This window comes from Belonocnema kinseyi, chromosome 1 (assembly GCF_010883055.1).
Source record: "Belonocnema kinseyi isolate 2016_QV_RU_SX_M_011 chromosome 1, B_treatae_v1, whole genome shotgun sequence".
In the NCBI taxonomy this organism is placed as follows: Eukaryota; Metazoa; Arthropoda; class Insecta; order Hymenoptera; family Cynipidae; genus Belonocnema; species Belonocnema kinseyi.
In genome coordinates, this window is record NC_046657.1 from 86,824,483 (window position 1) to 86,845,440 (window position 20,958).

The 20,958-nt window shown below is 35.1% G+C and overlaps 1 protein-coding gene across 7 annotated transcripts in view; it reads left to right on the forward strand.

The window, feature by feature from the left end:
- Positions 1–3,731: 3,731 nt before the first annotated feature.
- Positions 3,732–20,958, forward strand: part of LOC117168367 (prolyl 4-hydroxylase subunit alpha-1-like) — a 52,640-nt gene continuing 35,413 nt past the window's right edge. For all 7 annotated transcript variants that reach the window (XM_033353975.1, XM_033353983.1, XM_033353966.1 and 4 more), the window contains exons 1-4: positions 3,732–3,831; positions 5,695–5,968; positions 6,086–6,126; positions 11,049–11,161. In XM_033353975.1, coding sequence (XP_033209866.1) covers positions 5,775–5,968; positions 6,086–6,126; positions 11,049–11,161 — 348 coding nt within the window. In that variant the 5' untranslated portion in view covers positions 3,732–3,831; positions 5,695–5,774. The remainder of the gene's footprint in view (positions 3,832–5,694; positions 5,969–6,085; positions 6,127–11,048; positions 11,162–20,958) is intronic.

The window sequence follows — 20,958 nt, forward strand, 5'->3', positions numbered from 1 at the left end:
TAAAACATGGGATTGATGTGGGTCCCATCTGTTTGAGCTGTGATTGGTAATGTTGTATAGCGGGAGATTTGAAAGTAGGTCATTTCGAGTAAAACCTTTTGAAAAGCCATACGGGTATCTTAAATTTTGGTTCTTAACCCTACTTTCCTGAGAAAAATGTCATTCTAACACAAAGACTATCTGGTTTATTCATTAGAACAGTAAAAACTTTGAAGAACCATCCGGATATCTCAAATTTAACTTTTTTACCCTATTTAACTAAACAAGTTTAATAGCTCTGAATATTATAAACGCTGAATATTATTAAACTGAGACTTGAAGCGTTAAAAATTAAACTCATTTTAATAAATATAAATAAATCATTGAAATAAAAAATAAAAAACAAGAGTGAGAAATTACTCTCGGCTAAATCGTAAAAAGAAGGGCATCACTTTCCAGGAAGAAAAGTGGGTGCTAGCTAAAGCGTGCAACGTTTCGATTGCACAAACGGGCGCAATGGCGAAATTTCTCGCTCTGTATGAAGGCCCGTACAAAATCAAAAAGCAAGTTGCAACGAACCTGTACATTTTGTGTAGTGCCGAGGAAGACCGAGAGAGAGGGCAGTACCGCGCCAACGAACTTAGGAAGTAAAAGAGGAAATTGGAGAGTGGGATGAAGAAAATGCAGCACCGACTGTCGAAGGGTCCTAGGGACAAGAAAATTTCGGGTGGGCCGATAATAAGCAAAAAGCCCACGATGCCAGGCGCAAGAACTTCCTTCGAATGCATTGACTCCTACCCCTGTGTAGCAGTTCAATGCAACCTGGACACTGAAGAAGATTGCGTGGTCGAATACGATCAACATAGATATGAAATCGCTATCGGCACGGCGCAAGAAATATCGAAGGGATACCCACACGTATGGAGGAAACTTCACATGTCGCAACTCGTAGTTACGGCACCGACACTACCTAAAAATACTAGGAAACGAAAAGTGGGAAGTGACGAAGTCATCCCCGGGACGGAGCATATACGACCCCTGATGACTGACCAAGAACGCATACAACTGGCTAGACAAGAAGCCAAAAAGGCAAAAGGAACTAAGAAGAAGAAAACCCTGAAATTAGCAGCTGTAGAAAACAATAGCAACTCAGGATCTCCACGGCCGTCAACGTCGAAGGCAGGCACTGACGCAGAAAACAACAGCAAATCCGAGAAGGATAAAAAGATAGCAAGTGAGAACATGCAAGAAATACAGATCAACGCTATCGAATACGCAGCAGTGCAAAAAAATGAATCTGAAACCACGACATCGGAACAGAACGCTAACAGGAAACTGACTCCGACGAAGGAAGAGGAAAATTGGGTGAGAACGAGCGAGGAGAAAGCGAGTGCTATGAAAACAAAACGGCATCTATGCTGTAAGGAGAAGTCGGTATGATGCGCTTGTTAAAGAAACTATAACACAGAAGGACATTAGACCAGTGAAACGTCCGCACCTGAGTTTAGAGAAAGCGGCACCAAGGCCGCCTTTACAGAGGGTAAACATCTTACCTGACCTGCAAAAGTGTACCTCAAAGCGAAGGGGCGGAGGCAGCGGTGGAAGGTCGGCAACAGGTGGACTTGGCCCTAAGCGAGATCTACCTTAATGAGACGAGGCAGAGTCTTTAAAAATATGCCCAATGGAATCCGACACAAACCTGGCCTATAACCGAAGAATAGACATTCACCGAAAGCAAGTTTCTAAGAAATCCGCACTGCAACAACCGGGAGGAAAACAAGAAGCTGAAATGGACTTAAGATGGGACATTGGAAAGGGAAGGGAAGGAACAGCTCACTAAAATCCAGGGGAAATTGTAACGATCACGCTTGATTAAGCTAATCGTAGCGGTGATCATCCCTTTTTCTACAATATATCCGACGTAACTGCAAGATATTAGCATTGTAATCAAGCGTGCCTTTCAAATCGGTGGGCAGTTGTAACCTGTGATTTACAGGAAAAAGCCTAAAAATAGGAAAAAATACTATCTCCTGTGCAAGTACTCTGAAAAGATGCCTTTCATAGGAGAAAAACGAAAGCGCAGACTCCGAGGACTCCCACTCATACGATTTTGCGTAAGTTTTAGAGTGCTTGGGATTGAGAGGGTATAAAAGGGGCGGCCAAGCTGTAAAACAGGAGAGAGGATCTCGCAGCTGAAAGTCTCGGATTTGAGGGCCAAAATTGGAAGAAGGGCTGGATGATTTATCCTCTTTCTCTCCTGTCGAAAAAGTCCATAGTTGTAGTAAGTACAAAATATCCAGTTTCCTTAAAACATGCTATTTTTGCTTACTTCTGAATATCTTATAAAGATCTAATCGGGACGATTCATCTTCCGACTCATTTACAATAAAGAGATATTCTGTGACTAAAACCGAGACGAGATATTTTCTGATGCAATATTTTACACTTTAGAAGCTTTTTAGAGCGACCATTCTGATGAAAATTTGTATTCTCCTTGAGAATAATGAAATCTTATATCTAATAGAAATGCATTCTCTATGAGAATATTTGAAAGTATCGTTGCATCGAGCATCTTGCGACTCTATCGTTTATATTTGTAGTCGACGTTAAAGGTTCACCTTGACGCTTATCTAGACAAACAAAACTTTGTTGAAGAAGAGCCTAATGCATTTTGAGAAAAAGTAAAAGAGAGAGAAAATATCTGCTTTAAGATTTGAAAGGAATCTGAGTTCTACTTTTTTATAAATTCCGAGATACCGGAAACCGTAAATTCCTTTAGGTTTGACTCTGAAACGCTCTCACTGGCGCCCGCGCCCTTCTTAGATTCTCTGTATTTTGGATAGATGCTACCTGCAGTCCGAGGGACTCATATCTAAGCCTCAACTCATTGTAGGCACGCGCGCATTGCCCCTCACTGAGGTGGATTATCGTAATAAGCGAGTGAGGTAGCATTAGCACCTCTGAATAGGTAATAAAGATTAGGGCCTAATTACCCCTTTATATTTTTATGGTATAATCCTAAATGAAGCTTGAATGTTGTCATTCCGGGTGAAGTAAAGGCCATTTACCTTATTTACTGCCTTCAAAAATCTTACGTCTATTCTGTAGAATATTTACGAATAAAATAAGAGCGAAAATTGCACTGTTTAGATCGACTAAATTAATCATTATAAGAATTAGTCTCATAGTAGTGGTTGTATTAAATTTTATAAAAAAATTAGGTACAAGTAATCCTATGCAAATGTAAAGCAAATATATTTTATGGAAAGATTAAATAAAAGAAATACCATTTTAAGCGAGTAAGCTACAGCTTCAATTAGTTTAGACGGCCAACGTTGCCAAGTATTATATTGAAAGATTCTAGTTAGTAAACCCTAACTCCAAAGACTTACTAATAAATAAAAGAGATTTTCGTTAGAAGATATATTTAATGCAGGGCATAGAAGTTCTGATGTAAAAGTAGGTTAGCTTAGGCTTTCTTGAATAAAAATAATGTATTTAAAAGCGAAATAAAAGCTTATTCTTCTCTCCAGAGATCCAATTTTTATTTTTATTACATAATTAAATTCTCCGATGACAATTTCGTGATTGCATCCTATTAGATAACCAAGCCGTAAAAGTTCCATACATGGGTATTCAAAACTATAAAAATGTATAAACTTGTTTTAAAAAAGTTTCTAATCTTTACCAAAGTCGTGAGTTTCATAATCTTTAATATTGCTGCGTCAGAGTTCTGTAAGCCGTTTCGATAAAATTTAGTATGCAATAAAACGGACATTGTGACACAGTTCCTTCATTTACTTTTCTGAAGAATCCAGAGTGTTGTATGATGGAAATAAAATAAAGATAAAGGTACGTGCTCCTAAATAATTCTCATATTATAAAGTTATAACAAATGTTACGGTTATAATCATTTTAGTTTTTTCTTGAATAAGTGACCAATAAATTATCATAAATTTCCTGAAGTTTGTGGTACCGTACAGATCTTTCATAGTACTTTCTTAGGTCATTGTCTATTCTTGGGATGGTGTAGTTCTGCAATGCAGTAAAATACCCGAATTCAGTTGCAAAACTTACTTCGATACTGAGACATACTATCGGCAAGAAAGTGATCTGCCTTTAAAGCATAACAACTCAGTTAAAAAAATGCGAGCGCAATAAGAAAATAGTAGTATGAAAGCTAAAATTGTTATATGTAACTAAGCTTGAAGACGTTTATGCAAATAATTTTTTGTTTTGTACACTGAAAAATGTAAAAAAAATAAGGATATTTGGGTGCATTCAGGAACAGTCACGTTTAGAGCATTATTTCTCCTGAAAGGACTTTTTTGTACAAAGGACTTTTTTTCTGCCTAGGACGTGCCAAGTGCAACCGATGGATTCAGAATCACGGATCATAGAAAGGCTCGAGCGGACGGGAGTAAACCCCCCCCCCCCCCCCCAACTTTCTGGAACTTGCTTTCCAACAAAAAAATGTCTAAAAATATCGCGATTTTCACAAGAAATAAGACTATCACATCTTCCTGAGCGCTTTAAAAACATTACAGATCCTATCCGTTAGAGTTTGCAATTTGAATCGCTGTAATATCTTTATTAGAACTGAAGAGAATAGAGTTTACATTTATGTACTTTTAAGCAACAATTTGGAATATTTCTCAATTTTTTCAACTGCAATTTTTTCACAACAGTTTTTCTCATACTAATGCTTTTCTTTATTTTTCCCTTTGCCCCTTGTATAAGAAATAATTATCCAAACTGGACTGTTCTTAAATGCAGCTGAAAATCCTTAGTTTTTAAAATATTTTTCAGCCTGCATAGCACAAACAATTTTGTACATAAACGCCTGTAAGCTCATTTACGTCGGAAGATACCTAACATTTCCTCACCGATAGTAATTACCTGAATTCATTGAGGAGAAATCAAAATATAATTCTTTATTTCACGCTACATTCGGATTTGATCTTTCTAAAATTCAAGTATCTATTAGTTCTTTATCTAAAATATAGAAAAAAAAACTATAAAAGTAATGAGAATTACTATGTATTTGTCTTTTTATTGGAGAAACATTTGAAGAATTGTAAGACAACACTCCCGCGTCTCTTAGTTTCCTAAATGTAAAATATTTTGCTTATATTACGTCACCTTTTTCTCTTATATAACGTAATTCCCGAAACCAAGTACAACTTGTACGACAAACTTGTGTTGGCAAACCTGAAAATCCCTTTGGTACCGAATTAAACAAAATCCGGCCAACCATTTATATTTGACCTCTTTTATTATCATCCTGAAAATCCCCTCACTTCATAAAAGTGTTGTTTACATACTGTCTCGAAACTTTTCAGAACTAGAAACAGTTTAAGTTTTCCAAAGTTTTCAAGTAGCTCAGTAGATTTAAGTACTGAATTATCGAGTTAACTCGACCTCGTCTATACTCGGAAAAGGCCGACTTAACTCTAATCAAACTTTGAACTTTTTAAAAATTATTAGAATTGAGCTATTTTTCTAAATATATCAATAATTTGGAAAGTATGAATTAAACAATTTCGTAACTAAATGTTGTTACAAATAGCTGCTTGGGTATTTTTTACGTTTTATTTCTTTAGTATAGGTAGGATATAAGTCAAGAATTATATTTTTGAAAGTGGACTTGTTTAATAATAATTCTGACCGAAAACTGGAGATCGGTAACATTTTAAATAATGTTTGCACCCACAGAACGCAGATTTTTCATTTCAAAAATTCCGACTCCTCTGTGGCGACTAAAGGTAACGGACCCAAAAAAGCTTTAAAAAATCATGTGCTACCCTAGATCATGTTTACTCTTCTGTGCTGTTTTGATGGCTCTCTTCTGTACCGGAATTGGCAAATTCAATTCATCAAATGATAAGGTTCATGATTTGACTAATTTGGTGGAAACGAAAGATATATTGGAGGATTCCGTCCATGATTATCTTCAGAGACAGGAAAATCGATTAGCCACTCTCAGGAAGTATATGTCTACGAATTTCAGTTTTATGTTTAAACACGCCCTGTGCGATTGCCACCTTATGTGGGAACCCTGTTACTTTGCTTTCGGTTCCTAATAAAAATCTTGTTTTCGTTACAGACATATGAAAGATTATTCGAAGGAACACGAGGAGGGAATGCGTAATATCTAATTTCATATTTTAAATTCTGAAATATAAAAAAGAATATTTTTTGATGGCAATTGTAATGCAATTATAAATATTATTTTAATTTAAATACTTGCAAATCTGATATTTAATTTAAAGAGAACAGCAATATCTGTTTAAAGTTTCTGAATATCATATTGTAAGCTTATTTCTTTGGGGAATATTTAATTAATATACTTAATAGATATTCTTCTATCTTATGATGTCGAAATATTTCAGGAAATACGCATCTAACGAAACAAATGTTCTGAATAAAAACTTTTTAGTTTCGGAGGAGAAAAGCAAACTCGTAAAAAATTACCCCATTCTCTGGTGTGGGTGGGGCTACTTTGAAGTTTCAAATGGAAACCTATATTTTGTATTGTAGAGTCACATTCCCCATAGGAAATACGAATTTTTGTTGTTGTTGAAAATTTGTTTTCCGTTCACGCCAGATGGCGTTGCATTTTCCAAAACAACATTGCTGACTGTTCAAGAAACGCGCTTTCAAACAAATAATTAAAAAGGTCTGTTAATTGTTTTCAGAAGAGCTACTAAATTGTAATCTATTTGATTTTGAACAACCGTTCCAACCACCTGTGAAGGGAATTAAAGTGAAGTTGGAGCATTAGAAAGCTGAATTTTATGCCTGAAAGGTAAGCTTCTCATTTTGACTCCAAGTATATATGTAAGCAGTCAAGGAATGAACTAAATTTTGCGCTACCCATGAAAAACAACATGGGCGTAGTAGTAGTTGTCTGTTTCCTTTGGGGTGCTTCTTTCGGTGAGCTCCCTTGCCTCTCACAGTCAAGGTGCTTATTTTCAATAAGGATGTTACATTACGTGCTTAAAATGGTTTCCTCCCACTTTGATGCGCTTGTTAATCGGCGCTTCGAAAGTTTGCACACAGCTGCCGAGTATGTCTGCTGGTATTTGGTTACAAGCAGTCCTGATTTGCTGCTTCATTTTCTTCTGAGTTGTTTGCACTTCTCAATAAAATAAATTCTTTAAATGAACCCACAAAAATAAATTCGGCGAGTTAAATGAGAATCATTTTAATTTTCTCTTTCACAAATAAAACACTAGTAGCAAAGGGTATGAGACGAAGTAAGGAGGGAATACAACGACACCCAATCAAACGCAGACAAACGTAAGGAGTACAACTAAACCATGACTCGCAGATGAGTCATCGTTATTAGCATGGGTTCGTACAGCACATGCTTGGTCCGTACAGTGCAGTCAGTAGCAAGAGGAAAATTGGATCACTGCCTTGAACTGGCCCTCGTAATCCGCTGATACTTGCCATGTACTAATACCAAAAGTTAGGCGGAAAGTGTGATCCGATGTTCTCAAGCTATTATCGTCAGTCATGAGGATTGAACGCTATATTAGGAAAACACATCACAGTTCCAAACAAACCGATCAATTTCTCTTCTTTATATTTTGTAGGGAAGTCAATTACTTAAACAGTCAACAATTTTTATGGAAAATCTAAATCTGCAATGAAAAATACACGTTTCTATTTGAAATTTTAGAGTTAATTCCTCCTGCCCCCAGGGGATGGCGTAAATTTTTATGGAGTCATTTTGCGTCCTCGAAAATAAAATGTTTTTATTCAGGATATTTTTTCGTTAGATGCGTATTTCTTAAGGTATTTCGATGTACCAAGATCAAAGAATCACAAAGTATAGCGGTGTGAAAGCCTACAAAACATCAACTTATGAAGCCGTAAACGCGTTTTCAACCGAAAAATTAAAAAAAAAATTCTTTATACTTTTGGAAATAATAGTAGCTTTCTTTAGTACGAAGCAATCTAATATTTATAAAGCATTACATACTGTTAATTCACAAGCAGCCTTGTAAGTTAAATGTGGGTTTTCGGTATTGACATTAGTCAAAACCATGAATGTACTCTTTATAATACTATTCAAGCTATATTTCTCAACGAACTTTGAAGTTTCCTTTTCAGAAACTCTCAGAATAATATATTTCACCTCCTCAAAATGAATAATGTCTTGATTTACTTTTATGTGCAACAATATATAAACAATAACAGTGACAAAATTGGTAATTTGAAGAATATTAATTTCCACCTAAATGAAAATTGTTCAGATCATCTCGCTTTTGGCTAGAAATAATACAAATGTACATGTGATTATTTGTTCAAAAAAAGCAAGAAAATTATTTTAAAACCATGTTAGGATTTGTTTCAATCAAAGCATTTCTGGGATTTTTTACCTTGAATTCAACTCATGGCATTACGCACGAAATTTGTAGAAAAAATCTTAAATTCATATCATATAATCCTTGAAAATTTATTTTTAATTCAAGGCAATGAATCTTCAAGAATCTTGACCGGTTCCCAAGATATGTTGAAAAATTTCAAAGCGTGCCTGTGTCGGATTTGAACCAGCGAAATAGTTCTAGCAGACGTTTAGATGATTTGTTTAAATATTTAAGTTACGAAAAAAAACCAAGAGCTCCATTCATCTCTACGGAAAAAATTACATTAAATCATTGCGCTAGTCTAAAATATGAATTCGTACAATTTTTCTGTTAGAACTGAATGTTACTATTACTTTTTTCTTCATTAACATTTTTGATCAAATTTTAAACATCAAATATAGTTTATAGAGTCGAAAATCTACATTCTTTTTCATTAGAGAGCATCTTTCAACAAAAAATTTGCATCTCAAACCTTACTTCTCGATTGTGTTAGTTGGTTTGCCCATCAAACTTAATAGGTTAAAAAGTAATACTAGGCAGTCTGATAAGTACCTGAAAATTCTAAGAGATGGCATTAGTATTCACTAATGTGAACCATTTTCGTCGAGCTTGATCCTTCAAATGATGCCTGTCAAAACTTCAGCCATTTATTTTTACGCATTTACAAGTTACAGCACTGAGAAGCGACTAACCTCCGAGATTTGTTTAATATGGAAAAATCTGAGTTTCGAGTTTTGATCAAACACTACTATCTTCGCAAGAAAACGATATCCGAGACCAAGGCCAAGCTGGATAAGTATTACCCGGACTCTGCACCGTGGATTGAGACGATTCATAAGTGGTTTACCGAGTTTCGTTGTGGCCGTACAAGTACAGTTAATGCTGAACGATCTGGGCGCCCAAAAGAAGTCACTACACCAGAAAATGTTGAAAAAATCCGTGATATGATGTTGAATGATCCCAAAGTGAAATTGAAAGAGGTAGCTAATGCTGTAGGCATATCACTAAAACGTGTTAGCAATATCGTGCATTCACTTTTGGGCATGAAGAAGCTCTGCGCGCGATGGGTGCCGCGTTTGCTCACAGTGGACCAAAAACGAATTCGTGTGACAACTTCCGAGCAGAATTTGGCATTATTTTCGCATAAGCCGACCGAGTTTTTGCGCCGATTCATAACCATGGATGAAATCTGGATCCACTACTACACTCCTGAGTCAACGCAACAAGTAAAACAGTGGGTTCCAACGGGCCAAAGTGCTCCGAAGCGTCCAAAAACGCAACAATGGGTCGGAAAGGTTATGGCCTCCGTATTTTGGGATGCATATGGCATAATATTCGTGGACTATCTTAAAAAAGGTAAAACTATAACCGGATCATACTATTCATCATTATTGGACCGATTAAAAATCGAAATCGCCGAAAAACCACCGCATTTGAAGAAGAAAAAACCGCTTCATCATCACGACAATGCGCCTGTTCATTCATGCTTAATTGCACAAGCAAAATTGCATGAAATCGGCTTCGAATTGGTTCCTCAGCCACCGTATTCACCAGACCTGGCCCCCAGCGACTATTATTTGTTCCCCAACCTGAAGAGATAGCTCACCGGTAAGCGTTTTCACTCAAATGAGGAGCTCATAGCTGAAACTGAGGCTACTTTGGAGACCTTCCGATCGAGTACTTTTCGGACGGTATCAAAAAGTTAGAAAATCGTTGGACTCGCTGTATCGACCTAAAAGGAGAGTATGTTGAAAAATAAAACCAACTTTGGCCAAAAAAACGTCTCCGTGTTTTATTTTTCAGGGACTTATCAGACTGCCTAGTATATAACTTTTCAGAATGCAGTTATGAAAATAGCGTGTGTTTATGCCTTCATAGAAAAACGAAAAAGTACGCGTTATGAGCGATGTCTGGCGGTGCGTGGAATAAATTACAAATTAGGGTTTTGACCATTTGACATTAGAGTTAAAAAAGAACTCGATTCATGATTGTCTCCCTATTTTCGTAACACTTGAGAGAGACCATGGTTGAAAACGACAGAAAGAGAAATTCATAGTGGATTGGTGTGTGAATGTTTTCAGCGAGAAGTATAACGTGCTCTGCAAGTAATTTCAGGCAAATATTGTTTCACCCGCTTTCATGTTTTTGTAACGAATCGGAGGTAAAGTCAGAGATTAAAGTTACCGTAGACGCCCTCAATTACGATTCGCTATAAAAACAATGCGCTCATTTAAAAAGGATGCCTGTTTACACTAGTTGCGCAATATACTATTATAAGTTCTTAATAAATTTCTTAAATATGACAATATTTCGTATAACCAATAATCATATAAAAAACATTATTTAACCTATTGGCAATAATTCTAATCAATAGTAAATTTGTTTCTGCAATTTCCTTTTAGATCAAAATCATATTCTTAATATTGCCAAATTTTTCAATACGTTTGTTTATATGTTGCATACAAAATGAAATTAAATACTCGAATATTTTCAGGAATGGAACAATTTTATTTCGAGAATTTCAAAAGCAGCTTTAAAATGTAGCAAGAAATAGAGCATCTAGTGAAGAATAAACAATAAACTTTTGGTTTTGACCACTCGGTGTCAGGTTGATGGCCGTTGTACGAATCAATCTGCGGACATGACTGGTCTGCAAATATTTTGTATACTTCTATTTATTTATGTCTTCAGGAAAAGTCACCCAAATTCTGAGTGATATAAGTCCGAAAAGTTATGTTGATAATGATGAGAAGATTAAGGAAAAAGCTGCGGAAGGCGACCCCAGACTAAGCCATCTATCTCAAGTAGGACATGTATTGTTAGGGTGATCAAAAAAGCTTTATTTTTGAGAATTGTTCCTTTTACATCGTGCAAATGATGAAAGATATCTGCAGTTTAAATGAATCACCTATCAATTTTTCATGTCTGGAATTATATTCTTCAAGTATTTTCCTTATCATTAGTTTGGTGACATCTATTATAGACTATTAGCTACGTGATATTGCAAAATGTAGGTTGAAAAACCTAACAGTAAGAAAATATTTTCATACATCTCATTTCAGAAACTAAAAAGTGACAGTCAATTTATTTAAACTGCAGATATACGTCTATCGCAAATTGTCAATGAGTTTTGGTGTCAAAATGATCCCTGATTTTTGGCAAACATAAAAAAAGGAAACATTTTTAGTCCCCAACACAGTTTTTTAATATTGATATGCCTACTTTGATGAAATAAAATCTATTGATAACTTCTTTTGTTCTTTAATGTGTGCATGGGAGGTTTTCAAATAACTTCGAAATTCGACACGTGTAAAATGTTCTTTCTAAAGTTGTTGAAGTAGTTCGGCTACTGCAAAAGCATCTCAAAAACATCTTCTTTTTTTTCTTAAATTTGGAATTAAATCCAAAATTAGGCCAGATTATCTATTAACTAATTGGGTTTTAAATGTATATGCTGAACAATATAAATAAAATATGTTGTAAATAATCAAATGTAAATTTAAATGTTAATTAGACTTCATTCAAGTAAAGGTCATTTTTCACGCTCAGCAGTTGGCAGTGTAACATAATATCAAATAAGTAAACATAACCTGCAATAAACCGAAAACAAAATCATTATTTGAAAATTTTGCGCGGTTCCCTAATCCAGCAGAAGCTGTACTGCAAACCTCAGGCCTTTATTCGATGCATCAGAACAGCTGATCATTGAATGACCGGAATGAGGCGTTCAGCAACCAGAAAAAGTTTCTAGAACATAGCGCCGTAGCGAACAGAACGTGCAATTCCGTAAGGATATTTACAGAAAAGTGTTCATAATTTAAAAAAAAAATGCTATTTAATCAGATATCAATCACATTATTATATCTCGTATAGAGTGAGAATATCTTTTTGGGTTTTTTCTATGTAAACCTTCTATTGCAGGCTTTGATTTTAGTTTCTCGATGATTATAGGTTTACATTCTCATGGATAAGTGATACGTGTGAAAAATTTTGCATGCAGTTTAAAACTACTCAAATCTCAATTCTACGATATTGTTTAAATTTACATACTAATTAAAATATTCTTCACCCATTATTATTATCCAATAATAAGAGATAGCACTATTATTCTATAATGACTAATTTGTTTTACATTAAAAATTTTCTCTTCATCACACTAACCCAGTTATTACATCTCTATTTACTCTTTGGCACATATACCGGGCCTCACCTTAATTTTTTACCCCAGCGAAAAACAAAGAAATCATACGGATTGGGGCGAATTATAATTTTTGAATGCGCGTGAATCCCGTTTTTTGATTCGTTTAAACGAATTTGGTCAAATTAAGATATTGCGAGTTGAATGTGTGTGAATTTATATAAACGCGTGGTTATGGTCAATTCGAAAAAAAATTATTAAAAAGAGCATGCGAAGAGAACTGAACCAGCGATCTCTCATGTATCAGTCCGCATTATTCCAACTGAGCTACGCGACCATTTACTAAACATTAAAAATAAATTGTAAATACTCCACATGTCGGTTTTCCTGTCACGAATTGAATTGTATAGATCAGCACGTTCTGAAATTCGACGTGACGAATTTGAGTGCGTATTTTTCTCTCACGAATTGAGACGCATTAACCATTGTTGAAGCCTTTTCATGCTCACGGATTTAAGTGAACTCCATGACTTCAAATATTTGCTTCGCATTTGTACTTTTAAAAATCCGAGTCGAAATATATTTCGCCTTACTTTGGTTCTCTGCACGCTAATATTTATAGGGGCTAAGGTTCTAAAGTAGAGGATATTACCATACGATTTTTGCCCCTACTTTAGCGCTCTTATGGACACACTTATGCACACGGAAAAAAATATCCATTAAATTGTATAGAACTAATCGTATGGTCGAGGATACGTTGGTTAGTTTAATTAAAGTTAAAATCGTCTTTATTTTACATTGCGTTGAGCAAGTTCCGAAACTATAGAGAATGGTTGTATAAAATTATAACTGACTTTTCACCACAAAAAAATTAATCTTTTGTATTGAATGAAATGGAAGCTTCTAATGTGTCCCCTAAGGATTTACATTTTTCTTACACCTTCTTTCTAGGCCTTTATACACCCACCACACACTTACTTGGTGGTGGAAGGGGGACCACCCTACAGTTTAAGGTGGGTTCCGAACCACCAAGAGAACCAGCTTCAAGTTTTCACCGCATGGGCCACAGAGACTCTTCCAGAGTGCGTGGCGGGAATCGAACCCGCAAGCCGAAGAAGTGGGTCAAAAGCCTACGCTTTAGCCCCAACGTCCATCGTCCCACTTTAATTAATATTTTGTATTATTATATTATTACTATCATGCTCTAATATTTGTTCACATATTTGAGTTTACAATTATTTACTATTACACAATCACTAGACTATTTATAATCGCACGCTATGCAAATTTTTATTGGCCGCGGGTTTGAACCCTATCAGTTTCGCATTCCTAACGCCTAAAGCCGCCTGCAAATTTTTGTGACCCATTCTGAAAAAAATATTGCTTCGCTTATAATAATATATGTACCAAGATTTTAGATTTTAGAATTATTAGAAATTATTATTGTATATTTTATGTGCTTAAAGAAGATTTCAACTAAATCCAAAAATATTTCGAGATATTTTAAAAGATTTAAAAAAAATTCAATATATATTTTCAGAAATTCAATAGATTGTAAAGGATTTCTAAAATTTTCCGAAGATTTCCAAAGTCTTCACGGACTTTAAATAATGCAAGAACATTATTTATATTAAAAAATAACTTTAAAATCTTCAAACTTATTTAAATTCTACCGAAATTCTTTGAAAATTCTTTAAAATTACTTAAAATCCCTTAAATTCATGAAAGTTATCTGGAACTCTTTTGAATAATGCGAAATATTTTGAACTTCGACTATACGCTTAAATATTTTTTAATCAAGTAACTCCCGTTAAATCCCTTCAAACTCCTGAAAATCTCTTCAAATACATACAAATATATTAAAATTACACGAAGATCTTTAAACTCTTTTGTATTTTTTTATACTATTTAAAATGCTTTGTAATATTTGAAATTCCTTTTCAGACTTGTTAAACTATATTTCTATGCCACAAAATCCCTTAAAATCACTAGAAATGTCTTGGACTCATAAAAAGTATTTTACAGTCTTTAAAATCTCTTGAAAATTCTTGTACGTTTTGGAATTTTTCTAAAATCTTTTAAAAATCTTTAAAATTACTTGACATGTTTTGAAATTCATTTACAAACTTTAATCTTTTTCAATTTAAAAGAATTTCTAAATTCCCGTAAATTGTTTTAAAATTCATTAAAAACCTTTCAAACACTTGAACATATTTTGTAATTACACAGTAATACATATACTCTTTTGAAATTTCTTGACATTTTTCAAAATCATTTTAAATAATTTGGAATCTTTAAAAACTTGTAGAGCGCAAAGGTAAATGGAGGAATGTGACAGAATATCGAAATAATACGTGTATGGGAATATTTAGCGAAGGCATCATGAATATTGGAGTGATCGACTTCGCGGCATACAGAAATACTAGGCAGTCTGATAAGTAGCTGAAAATTCTAAGAGATGGCATTAGTATTCACTAATGTGAACCATTTTCGTCGAGCTTGATCCTTCAAATGACGCCGGTCAAAACTTCAGCCATTTATGTTTACGCATTTACAAGTTACAGCACTGAGAAGCGACTAACCTCCGATTTTTTTTAATATGGAAAAATCTGAGTTTCGAGTTTTGATCAAACACTACTATCTTCGCAAGAAAACGATATCCGTGACCAAGGATGAGCTGGATAAGTATTACCCGGACTCTGCACCGTCGATTAGAACGATTCATAAGAGGTTTACCGAGTTTCGTTGTGGCCGTACGAGCACAGTTGATGCTGAACGATCTGGGCGCCCAAAAGAGGTCACTACACCAGAAAATGTCGAAAAAATCCATGATATAATGTTGGATGATCCCAAAGTGAAATTGAGAGAGGTAGCTAATGGTGTAGGCATATCATTGGAACGTGTGGGCTATATCGTGCATTCAGTTTTGGACATGAAGAAGGTCTGCGCGCGATGGGTGCCGCGTTTCCTCACAGTGGACCGTATTTTGGGATGCACATGGAATAACATTCGTGGAATATCTTGAAAAAGGTAAAACCATAACCGGAGTATACTATTCATCATTATTGGACCGATTGAAAATCGAAATCGTCGAAAAACGACCGCATTTGAAGAAGAAAAAACCGCTTTATCATCACGACAATGCGCCTGTTCATTCATGCTTTGTTGCACAAGCAAAATTGCATGAAATCGGCTTCGAATTGGTTCCTCAGCCACCGTATTCACCAGACCTGGCCCCCAGCGACTATTACTTGTTCCCTAACCTGAAGAGATGGCTCACCGGTAAGCTTATTTACTCAAATGAGGAGCTCATAGCTGAAACTGAGGCGTATTTTATAGACCTTCCGATCGAGTACTTTTCGTACGGTATCAAAAAGTTAGAAAATCGTTGGACTCGCTGTATCGACCTAAAAGGAGAGTATGTTGAAAAAAAAACCGACTTTGTCCAAAAAAACGTCTCCGTGTTTGATTTTCAGGGACTTATCAGACTGCCTAGTATATTGGTTTAAAGATATGACATATTGAAGAAACAATTTTTTATTTTAAGTGCATGTTACATCCAAATCTTTGGTATACAGGGTGCTAAAAAGTCTCAGGACGGTTGGATACTTCCTCAGGTAAAATATTTTTCAAAATAGTGAAGGTTATTCCTGAAGTAAATTTCAACGAGGAATTAAATGGTGACCTTCATTTTGACCAAACAAGTTGACTTTCATGGCTTTTTGTAGGTCAACTTTGTTTTTTAAATGCAAACCCCCTTTTTTACATCTGCAATCGATAGAGAGGAAAATTCTACGTTCAGGTTCGTGCCCATGTAATACGTCAATAGTAACGGTCAAGGTCAGTTAGAGGTTATTTGAAATTAACAAAGTTTTCTAAGAGGTCAGTGTAATTCCTAAAGTAAATTTCAACGAGAAATTCATTGGTGAGCTCTGTATTGATCTTGGTTACAGCGTTTTGAATATTGTAAAATCATGAGGAAATTTTTCACTAAAAGTTCCAGGTGTTCTGGTGAGAGTTCTGTTCCTCCCCGAAGAGTTATACAGTCTTATACCGTTTTTCGATACCTAAGTCAATACCTAAGGTGATACCATAAGTCCTATACCGTTTTCGATACAAATATTACGAGTCAAAACTAAATTTACGTATTACGAGTATATGCTTACTATCTTTCGCTAAAAGATTATTATGGCGCAAGCTGAACTTTCGGAGCGATGGAGGGTATCTGTATTAATGATGCGTGGTTGCGGAGGTCGAGTTCATTCTTATGATCAAGTTCGTTTGCTTTTTAATCACACTTTCCATAATGGAAAAGGATTAAATCCTGTCTCAAAATCAACAATTGAATGAACTGTAAGGCGCTTTATGAATCATAGATCTATCAAGGACCTTCAGAGAAGTGGTCGGCCAAAATATGCAGGATCTAAGGAGATACAGATGGAAATAGCCCAAGCATTTGTTGGAAATCCTCCCCTTAGTTTACGTCGAGCTAGTAACGAGCGTGACGCTGCTCCTAAGACAGTGCGAAATATTTTAAAAAGCATTAATTTCCATCCTTAGAATGTTCATTTGGTACAAGAGCTCAATGAAAACGATCCTGAATGTCGGGTTGAATTTTGTGAAATTATGATGGACAGAATTGATAGAGATCCTCTTTTCTTGTACAATACAGTATTTTCAGATGAATCTACTTTCACTTTAAAAGGTGAAGTTAACAGGCAAAATTGTAGATATTGGCCCGACACAAATCCTAATTGGACGTTCGAGAGTCACACATAATATCCACAAAAGATTAATGTTTCGACTGGTATCTTAAATGATACGTTGATAGGCCCCTTCTTCATCCATGGTAATCTCAATTCCCGTGCATATGAAAAGCTTCTCAGAAACCAAATTGTACCAAGAATAAGGGAGATTACAGGCGATAATTTTCAAAATATTTGGTTCCAGCAGGACGGAACAGCGGCTCATTACGGTTAGGAGGTTCGAGCATATTTGGAAACTCAGTTCCCTCAAAAGGTGGATTGGAAGAAGGGGTGAAATCGAGTGGCCTGCTGGATCTCCTGATCTGACGCCACTCGAATATTTTCTTTGGGGTTATTTAAAGAGCAAAGTATACTCAACACAACCGCAAAGCTTAGACGAATTGCGGAATCGGATTCTGCAACAGGCTACTTTGATTGATAGGGAGATGATTCGTAATGCTGTAACTCATTTTTGCAATTCCATAGCTTTTTGTCAAGAAGCTCAAGGTTTTAAATTCGAACGTATTCAGTTAAGCGTGAAGGCAAGGGGACTGACGCTATTCAAGCACCCAAATGGGAACAGAATTTACTACGTCTACGTCGTTGTTCCTGGGTAATGCTAAAAGTAAATGTTAACGGCTTGGAATAAACCTTGAAAAAACCTTGAAGATCAGCACCAAGATCAATACAGAGCTCACCAATGAATTTCTCGTTGAAATTTACTTTAGGAATTTCACTCACCTCTTAGAAAACTTTGTTAATTTCAAATAACCTCTAACTGACCTTGACCGTTACAATGGACCTATGACTTGGGTACGAACTTGAACGTAGAATTTTCCGCTCTATCGATTGCAGATGTAAAAAAGAGGGTTTCCAATTAAAAAAAAACAAAGTTGACCTTCAAAAAGCCATGAATGTTAATTTTAAGGTCAAAATAAAGGTCACCATTGAATTCCTCGTTGAAATTTATTTCAGGAATTACACTGACCTCTTGGAAAACTTTGTTCATTTCAAATAACCTCTAACTGACCTTGAACGTTACAAGTGACCTATGAGTTGGGTACGTACCTGAACGTAGAATTTTCCGCTCTATCGATTGCAGATATGAAAAATGGGGTTCCTTTAAAAAAAACAAAGTTGACCTTCAAAAAGCCATGAATGTCAACTTCCAGGTCAAAATGAAGGTCACCATTGAATTCCTCGTTGAAGTTTACTTCAGGAATGACCTTCACTTTTTTGAAAAATGTTTTACCTGAGGAAATATCCAACCGTCCCGATTCAAATTCTTTAGGTTTCACGGTGCTGGACAAGAATTTTTCCTTCATATTTAATGTCTCTTATTTAAAATTATTATTTGGATTGAAAGTTTGTTTGCTATAATTTTAATTAATACATTGATTTTATAACAATTCGCCTGATTAGCTTAAAGTTTAAATTATAATTTCGTTCTGTTATAAAAATATTCAATTCTAGAATGTCAGAAGTTTTAACTTTAAAAAATTCAATTTAGTTTTAAATATTAAATTCTCAAATTTTGATCGCCTTCAATTTATAATTGTACAAATTTAAAAATTTGCAATTTTTTATTATTCAATTTTGAACGCTTTTGAGTTTAAATGATTTTCAATTATCTAATATTAAAATATTCAATTTTTAAGGATTTTACATTGCCCTACTCTCTACATTTTTAAACTGAAATCATTTAATTTCGTGATTCTTCAATTCAAAAGAAAATTGTGTAAAGGTAAAATCTATTTCTTTCAAATCTGTAGTAACTAAATTGGAGTTATTTTTTGTGATACAGAAAAATCTCAATGCAAAAGATTTGTATCGTTCTTCCTTCTCGTGTGATTGATACCTTTTTTGAGGGGTTGTCGATTTGGGTTCTTTAAAAATATCTTCAAAATCATAGCGTTGATTTGCATTTTTCCTTTTGCTTGCAGCCACTATATTAAGGCAAACTTCTTCCCTCTTGAAGCCATTTCGATGTTATCACTTTAATATTTATGATTTAAAACCGATTAAACTGTTGCTTTCACAAACTGTGGTGATAGAATTTTAAAGAAAACAACCAAGTATCTGTCACGAGGGCACAGGCGTCAGGGCAACGACGCCATACTTTGTGCGTTAAACTTTAAGAGTGTTAAAAGATAATTTAAAAATTCTACGGAGAATATGGAGCTTTAAAGTAGACATAACTAAAACTCAAGAATATAGACGACAGAATTTCCATTCTACGTAGGAACTAGTAGAATAAACAGCCGCTAAGTAGGTACATTACTTTCACTTGGAGCGTCAAAGTAGGGCCTATATTTCGACTCGGGAAGATTCGAAGTATATTTCTTTCGTTTGAGCGTTTGGAATAAAAATTATTCGTCTTCCTTAAATAAGTATAAAATCGATGCTTTTTTATTAAATCAATTTTGTTTTTAAATTAAATATACCGTCTTACTTCAAGATACTTCTGAAATACTTTATTTCATTTAAATCTTAAATTGAATACTGTAATGATGAGTGACTGTAAAATATTTTCAACCGATATTTGTGACATACATGCAGTTATATATGTTGTCGATTCATATTTTCCTAATAATTGTGCAGGTAATCGGTATTTACGTATAAAGAATTCTTGCATACAATTTCGCCACAAAATGCGTTTCAGTCATTTTTGAGGAGGTCAAACACATGCACTGGAATAACCTTAAATATAAACCTTCAATATAAATAATAACTTTTAAAAAAGGAAATTTTTTCTTGTCAAAGGAGCTACATGGATTGTATTTCGGTCATTCCGGGTTACAGTCATTCCGGTGCATGAGGTTGCGCCCCCTGAAAATGACCGGTACAACTTTTAGCGCCAAGTCAAATATACAAGTATTTATATAACAATAAATTCAATAATCATTTAAAATTCGTATAAGATCTAATTTAACAATACTTGAAATATACAACATCTGTCGGTATGTCTGATAAATCTGTATCGCGCACGATTTATATGCCAAGAAATATTATATGTACAAATTAAAAACTAAAACTTATAACCTACATTATGTTTCTAGCAACATAGAATGTACATCAAAGTTAGGGTATACTAAAGCGGTTTTATTTAATTTCCTTATCACGTCATTATTTCAATCGAATGGACTGCTTTGAGAAAAAAGAAACTTTCACCAAGAACGTTTTTTTATATTAAAAAAAGTAGCAGCAGCATAAATTCGTCCTACAGTCCATACACTAGAACGGCTGGATTATTGGAATAGCCGGAATGAGGCTTCAACCAATCAGGAACGTTCCGGGGAAACAGTGTCGTTCACGAGCCGAACTTGGCCGAACTTGCCTAAAGTGAACGGAATACCAATCACAGCACACTTTTGACAAGAAGGAAGTTTTTCGTCTTATCGAACGTTTACTGTGATTGGTGTTACGTTCGTTTCAGGCTATGGCAATTTCAGTGCATGTGTTTGACAATTTTGGAAATAAGCGGAACGCCTTTTGGCGCGAACTTGAAAATTTTAAACACTTCGGCTGAACGTTTTCGCGGAACGATTCTAATTAATCAACGTCTGATGCCGGGCATTCCGAGATCCGACCATTCCGATGCATGTACTCGAGGCCTCACATTAGAAATGAAAGATGATAGTGAAAACAAATGTTTTAATGTTTATTACAAATCCTAATGGGTCAAAGTGATATCTTTCACTGTTTATTGTTAAATGCG